The 7,416-nt window shown below is 53.0% G+C and overlaps 1 protein-coding gene across 8 annotated transcripts in view; it reads left to right on the forward strand.

The window, feature by feature from the left end:
* Positions 1 to 6,568, forward strand: part of PCNT (pericentrin) — a 127,992-nt gene extending 121,424 nt beyond the window's left edge. For 7 of the 8 annotated variants that reach the window (XM_025863372.2, XM_073888910.1, XM_073888913.1 and 4 more), the window contains 5 exons: positions 652 to 884; positions 2,384 to 2,460; positions 3,279 to 3,414; positions 5,535 to 5,662; positions 6,094 to 6,568. In XM_025863372.2, coding sequence (XP_025719157.2) covers positions 652 to 884; positions 2,384 to 2,460; positions 3,279 to 3,414; positions 5,535 to 5,662; positions 6,094 to 6,137 — 618 coding nt within the window. In that variant the 3' untranslated portion in view covers positions 6,138 to 6,568. Of the gene's footprint in view, positions 1 to 651; positions 885 to 1,584; positions 2,296 to 2,383; positions 2,461 to 3,278; positions 3,415 to 5,534; positions 5,663 to 6,093 lie in introns of those variants that run through there. The other variant, XR_012376999.1, reaches the window with a different exon arrangement.
* The last annotated feature ends 848 nt before the right edge of the window (positions 6,569 to 7,416 follow it).

A 7,416-nucleotide genomic window follows, 5' to 3' on the forward strand; every position in this document is an offset into this window, starting at 1 on the left:
CATTGTAGCTGCGAAAGCATTCTCGTGCTGGTGGGGTTCTCCTTTGCCTGAGCATAGTTGCCAACACGTGTATCCGCTGTGTGTCTGTCAGCAGTAGGGAGACGTCGAGCCGTCTCAGATAAGAGCAGTAAAGAGAATACACTTCCATCTGAAACCCACTGTCATTCCGTACAGGTGTTTTGTGTCTGTGCTCACAAGTTAAGGGTGTCAGGCTTGGAGTCATATTAGGTAACCGTCTCCACCGCCTGAAAACACCCCAGACTGGGGATTCACTGGTCATCGTGTTGGCCCCTGGGGTGCGGGAAAATGCGTGTTAGAATATTAGGGTATAAGGGTACGCCTGGAAAGCGTGTCTGGTCTGCCTTTTGTCCAAGTCTGTCCCTAGTGACAGAGGCCACACAGGGCTTACTGCTATGAACAGTCTGCTGAATGGAGAAATGGTCTGCATTTTTTTAGTTTAATTTTTTTAAAGATTTATTTATTTATTTAAGTCCTCTCTACAGCCCATGTGGGGCTTGAACTCGCGACCCTGAGATCCAGAGTCGCAGGCGCCCGTCTGGTTCTTCTTAAAGCCCAGTGGTGCGAACGTGCTATGCATCTGTCGGCAAGATGTCTTTGTTCCAGGATTGTTTAACTTTTTTTTTCTTTTAGATGGAGAAATTGTACCTGCATTATTTGAGAGCAGAAAGCTTCAGAAAAGCTCTGATTTATCAAAAGAAGTATCTTTTACTATTGATTGGTGGATTCCAGGACTCTGAACAAGAAACACTGTCCATGATCGCCCATTTGGGAGTATTTCCTTCCAAAGCAGATAAGAAAATTACCCCATCTCGTCCTTTTACGAAGTTTCGGACTGCCGTCAGGGTGGTGATCGCGATACTAAGGTGCGCTGAGGCCCCTGCCGCCGCATCTTCGTGAGTGGGAGGCATGCTGGGTATTCGGGGCTGTCTCCCTCTACGATGGCGCTCCCTTCTGAGCAACGCTTGCGTTCAAGAGACCATGTTGCACAGAACTGTCACCCAGCTTCTGAAACTAAGGTTGAGGGATGCCTGCTTATCACAAAACAATACCTTGCCCCTCGATGGGCCTCGTGCCAGGATTCCTTTTAATGACAGGCATGTCTGACGGAGTTTGAAACTGCCTTTCACGGCTTCACATTCCAGTTCCCTGTATTTTAGTGAAATGTGCGCTCCATGAAAGGGGCCAGGCTCACCGGGGCATGTCACCCACGCAGGGCGGTGGCCGCGTGTGGTGTTCTCATCCTGGCCTCGAGCCCTCTCCCTGGAGGAGGGCAGGGAGTGGAGGTCCCGCTAGCCCCAGGCACCACTCAGTGTCCTAGGCATTGTTGACACGGGGTGTCGTTTTGGGGGCAGGTATGTGAGTCTCTGGAATTTTGACCTGTTCAGAATTAACTGATGAAAATCCATTTTATGTTATAATTGTAAGATTTGCTGAATCTCCACAAATGTTTGTCCCACTAAGAATTGTTAGCGCTGTGTCTGCTGTGTGATGCCCGCGAGGTGCCTTCCTCAGACCCCACCCGTCAGCTGTCTTCCCTGACTTCTCTTGGCCCTGCCCCTGCAGAGACCCAGCACCGGCCAGTCCGGTCCAGCAGAGGTGAGAGGCTGCCTGGCCTCTTCGCTCTCCTGCTCTCGGCCCTCAGCCTCAGGGCACGTCGTCCCCTCGCCTCTGAGTTCTGACCATAGACCACCCACCCACCACCTGTCCATCCATCCGTCCAATCCGCATGTTTGGAGAGAACGCCCTGTGCCAGGAAGCCTGGCAGATGCAACGTGGGGCAGGGCACCCGGCCCAGGGCCTGCCTTCAGCCTTCCTGTCAAGGGGCGGAGCAGTTTCAGCAGCTACGGTTTTGATAGGAGTCAGAACGTGCCTTCCAGGAGGGCGCGCACTCAGAGAGGTGCCTCGGAGGAGCTGCTGACAGGAAGGCTGTGTCTGAAGGGCGTCTGCCAAGCCACAGAGGCGCCGTCCCAGGAGGAGCCAGGGAGCCCTACAGCGCTGCACCTCTGGGCATTGACCTCTGGCGCTCCTCACCCTGACACCCCTGCTCCCCATGTGACCAAGGACACCTGAGGGCAGGGCCCTCTGTCTTGCTCCTTTTGCCCTGAGCCGTCAAGTGGCTTCAGTGGCAATAGGGAGTGGGTGTTGCAGACTTTGAACTGGGGTCTGTGAGACTCCGGGTTGGTGGGCGTCAGGGTGGCACCGTGGCCGGGAAGGTGCTGGTGGCACGGGCACCAAGGTCACCGCAGACGGGGGCCCACCTGAGTCTGACCCCAGGTATCGGTCATGTCTGCAGTTTCACCGCTCTTTACACAACTGTTTTGCTCTAGTTTCCAATGTTTTGTGTCCTTTGTTTTCTTTGTAGATTACGTTTCTTGGTTAAGAAGTGGCAAGAGGTAAATCGGAAAGGAGCCGTGGTGGCAGGCCGAGCGCCCCGTCTAGGTGGGCCCTGTGGGAGCCCCGTGAAGCACACAGGAAACCCGTACACTCAGCTAGCGGGGCTGTTGGCGAGGCCAGGTGGCTTCTGAGGGAAGGTGGTTTCAATGTTGGGAAGTGCAGAGAAGACCAGTTAACGGTTGGAACGATGTAGAAATGCCAGAGATATAGATGAATAACTCACTGAAAGGTCCGCTTCACGGCTGCATCTCTCCTTTGGGAGCTCCACTACCCGCGCTCCACCCAAGCGTGGGTCTTCGTGGGTCTTCGTGGGTCCCTGCTCCACGTGCAAATGTGCGCAGAGAACTGCCCACTTGGAGGGGCACGGCCCCCAGTCCTGCGGGGCTTCAGGCGTCTAGAGGGGAGGCAGCCAGACCCTCGGCAGCTGGGCGACCCCGGCCACCGATTAGCTTTGTTCCCACGTGTTGTTACTTTGGCCTCCAGGCCTTTAGGAGGATTGTTTCCACACCAGGCACACCTGGTGGTCTCAGGGTTCTGCTTCTCCCTCCTCCAGAGCCCCCTCCTCAAATCCTGGGGTGGGGGGGAGCACTACGCTGGCCCCCCAGGGTCACGGGGCACTCCCCTGGGGGCGCTGCCTTATGGATGTGGGGGTCAGGTCAGCCCTGCAGGAGCAGAATACAGGTGATCAAAACTCAGGTTTCCTCTAGAGTTTTTTAAAACATAATTTTTATAAACTGGGTATTTTAAAAATGTTTTGAAATTGCCATGCAGACTCTTAAAAGTTTATTAATTTTAAATTTTGGTAGAGGGGCCTTCCTACTAAAGGCATTCGTGTCTCTTTTGCTCATCCCTTTGTTGTTCAGCGGTTGTGGGGGAAGGATTCCCGGCACCACGGCAGCAGCCTCCACCCAAAACCAGCACCTCCCCACCAACCCGGGACTTGTCCACCAGCCACGCCGGGGACCGTGTGCCCAAGGCCTCCCTGTGCAGGAGGGAGAGGTGAGTATGCTTCCAGGCGGCGTTTCCATGGTAGACGGGCCTGCCGGTAAGCCGCTGAACCCCTACTCAGACGTGCGTGTGCTCACCAAGGCCTTGGTGGGCTTGACTTGATCTCTTTTCTGTGGGATTCAGGGTGTTTTGCACACGTAGGTCGTCTCTCTACTTACTACTCAGTTGGCAATTGAGATGTTACAGCAACAATGTTAAACATCCGTAGGTTACTTGTGGGAAGAAAAACCCTTTTCAGTTAAAACAACGAGAGGCCTTGTGGTTGGATGGTCGAGTGCAAGTTTGTTTCAGCCTTACAGTGAGCTGTGTTCCCCTGATGGCCAGAGCCGGCTGGGCCGTGACCGCGTGGACGTGCGGCCGCAGTGGGCTGAGAGGGTGTGACCGCGGCCGTGACCCCTCATCTGGGTGTTCCCGTGAAAGATGGACCTTGGGTTTCGTTTCTGCAGAGGGAGCCGTGTGAACCTCCTCCTCAAGCGCTGGGATGAGGGACTCTGGTTACAAGTCATTGTTTTCGTTCTTTCAGCCATGATTTTTCCAAGATTTGTAACATAGCGGAGTTCAGTTTGTGTCCCTGCGGGGGTTTGTCTACACATCCAGAATGTTCTGTCTCTCTGAGTGTGCTTTCCAACGCATGCTCCGCGCCTAGGGTGGCAGCACCGTCCCCCACAGGTGCCGTGGACGGGGAGGATGTGCTGGCGTGTGTGCCTTCAGCCCTTGCCCCTGGTTGACGGTGGCGTCTCTGGGCACACTGCATTTCTGAGCACAACGGTCTCTGACAGGATGGGACATAGGCACGGGCGTGGATGTGGTGCCGGGCGGCAGCCAGCCCCGTGTGTGGCTGACTTGGGGTCTGCTGCGCTGACGGTGTTCCACCGACGTGTGGGATTCCTCAGGGAGATGTATTTCGGAAGTGCTGGCTTTGGCCTGGCCTCAAGCAAGGCAGGGAGCGCACATGAGTCCGTGGGGTCCCGGACGCCCAGGTCTGTGCGGGGAAGGTGGGGACTCTTGGCCGGTGGCTGTGGCAACCCTGGTGTGTGGGTTGGTGATGGTTATGGAAAGAGTCCGCGCCAGCTACGGCCTCTTTTACGTGGGTGGCACAAGGGTGAGTAAGACGTGCGCCTACCCTGAAGAGAACGTGAAGGCCACAGAGCAGAGGACCAGGAGGAAAGGTGCTGCTTAGAGGCTGGATCCGGGGGTGGTGCCCCCAGTGAGGGGGCAGTTTGGGATGATCAGGGAAGGGCCAGTGGGCAGTGGGGTCACCCTCAGGGCACCGAGGGGTGGGTCTGAGGGACAGGGCTCCGTAATCCAGTCGGGGGTACGCATTTATACTTGAAAATTTCGTGAATAAAGTCACGTGTTACTGGGGCACCTGGGTGGCTTAGTCGCTTAGATGTCTGACTCTTGGTTTCTGCTCAGGTCGTGATCTCAGGGTCGTGAGATTGAGCCCTGCCTCAGATTCCACGCTCAGCACAGAGTCTGCTTGAGATTCTCTCTCTCCGTCTTCCCCTCCCCCACTGTGCCCGCCCTCGTGTGTGCACACACTCTCTTTCTCTCTTAAATAATTAAATCTTTTTTTTTAAGATTTTATTTACTTATTAATTGACAGAGAGAGAGAGACAGCGAGAGAGGGAACACAAGCAGGGGGAGTCGGGGAGGGAGAAGCAGGCTTCCCTCATGGAGCAGGGAGCCTGATGCGGAGCTCCATCCCAGGACTCTGGGATCATGACCTGAGCCGAGGGCAGATGCTGAACGACTGAGCCACCCAGGTGCCCCTAGAAGTTGGTTTTTAAAGCATTACATAGCACTAAAAAAAAAAAATGCCTTAGTTTTGGGGCTCCTGGCTGGCTCGGTTGACGGAGCGTGCGACTCTTGATCTCAGGGTCGTGAGCTCGAGCCTCACACTGGGTGTAGAGACAGCATGCATACATACATACATACATGCATAAACACATATATACACACTTTACTTTCTTATTTTGTGGTAAAGAAAGGATCTGAAGGAAACAACCGTGTGGCTCACCCTATTCCCCACCGCCTGTCTGCATGCTGGCTGCGTTCACCGTGTGTTGACTTTTACTCTTTGTTTTTTGGTGTTGTTTGTTTGTTTGAAGATCCACTCCATCCCCACATTCAAGATCAGAAAGATCCCTGACTGCTTCTCAAGATCCTGAACATTCCTTGACGGAATATATTCATCATTTAGAAATGATCCAGCAAAGACTGGGTGGGACGCCTTCAGGTAACAAAAGTTCTCTGTTTTTTACAATAATACACTGCACACAAGGAACGTAGAACAACATAGCGGAGCCTGTAGCGTTCGGCTGAGTAAGTGTTGTTAGTTTCAGTCTTCATAACCAGCTGTCAGCAGCAGCATCAGAAGGACGTGTCCTTAGCAGGAAGCATGGGGACCGTGGGCTTCATCCCTCGCTGGGCCTGTGGTTCGGTTCCCTTCCCTCAGGCACACAGGGCACAAAGACCACGGTCCAGCCAGCACGTAATCTGTCTGGGGCTTCTTTACCATCACAACTTAAACCATTGTATACCTTAATGGTCATTTTTACCAGAAATGAGATTAACTCAGTGACACTGTTTCAAAATTTTGGGAAATTCTTCTTAAAAGACACACAAAGACCTCTAACGAATTGCTGTGTCATTTTTATTTATTTTTAGATCCTGCTTCAAAGAAATCCTGCCGCCAGAAGATTACACAATGAATAAAATCCTTGTGGCTCTTACCTGTGACAGTTCTATCTGAGGAAAAGATTTGTTTTTTCCCTTTCTCCAAGGAAGGCTCATGGCATGGCGTGGCAGGCAGTGCCCAGTCTCCTCGCGAGCCTGAGGTGCCAGCCCCCGAGTGCCGCTCATTAAGCATTCTCATCTTTTTGCAATGCTACAAAGCCAAATGGAGTATCCTCTGTGTAACTTCTGTGTGTTTTAGCTCCTTCCTTCACAAGGTGACGTGCATGCTCATGCGTGACGGGCGCCTGCCCTGCTCTGTGTGTGTTGGCCGAGCTGCCCTGCTCGCCTCCAAGAAGTGAGCAGAGACTTCCCTGTTGTTTATTTTCTTAAAGTGTACAGATGGAAATTTGGTTTAAAAACAAAAACACACCAAAAACAGAAAGAATAAAATCACAGCACTATTTTATTTGTGAATGGCCCTTGTGTTGTTTTTTAGTTTTATCCAATTTGCTTCATCATTGGCGAAAAACCAAAACAGACCTACAATTTATGTTGAACTGTACGTCAAAGTTTTCTGTGGAATGCAAAGTCTTCTTTGCCCAGTAAAGACTGAAAGATGGCTGCTTGCCTCGGTCTTTCTTGGTTTCTAAGTATTTCCATGTGGTTTTAGGACCTTTGGATGCTGGACATAGGTTTTAATATAAAACACCTTTTTCCAAATGACTGCTTATTTCCATGGTAGATTTTCCTTGTAGCCTACAGCACTGGTGCATGTCTGCGTTTTCTGTGTGTCAGTGAACGTGACCGTCGGGCCAGTTTTCTAGCGTTTGCCCCCTTCTGCCGAGCTTGCTTTCACGGCGTCCAGGATTGCTACCAACCCTCAGGGGCAGGAGCCCTGGCAGGGTCTCCTCGGTTTCCTGTCCAGAAGGAGAGTGACTGTGGTAGGTTATCACGTACTGAAGAATTACCCACGTGGGAGGGCTCGTGTGGGGCCACCAGCAGAAGTGACCATCATCCCAGCTCCATACCCGTGGAGTTCATCATCATCACCCAGCCCCGTGGAGGAACTGCAGGTACCCTCCCAGGCAGGGGAACGTTCTTGGTCACGGAAGAGTGCTGGCTCATTACTAGGGAGAGGGGACGATCCAGTTAGAGAACCGCCATTCTGCAGCCCCCAGCAGGACCCTCCATTGGCGTCCTAAAAGCACCTCCCAGACGAGCAGGCAGCCTGGCGTTTGGGCCTCGGGTGGGGGGTGATGCTGTGTGGGCTGCATCGTGTGTCCAGTGGCTGCCCCCGGCTTGGAGGGACAAAGT

The sequence above is a fragment of the Callorhinus ursinus genome, unplaced genomic scaffold, assembly GCF_003265705.2.
Source record: "Callorhinus ursinus isolate GAN/ISIS: 27379988/994484 unplaced genomic scaffold, GSC_fseal_2.0 scaffold98, whole genome shotgun sequence".
NCBI classification, from domain to species: domain Eukaryota; kingdom Metazoa; phylum Chordata; class Mammalia; order Carnivora; family Otariidae; genus Callorhinus; species Callorhinus ursinus.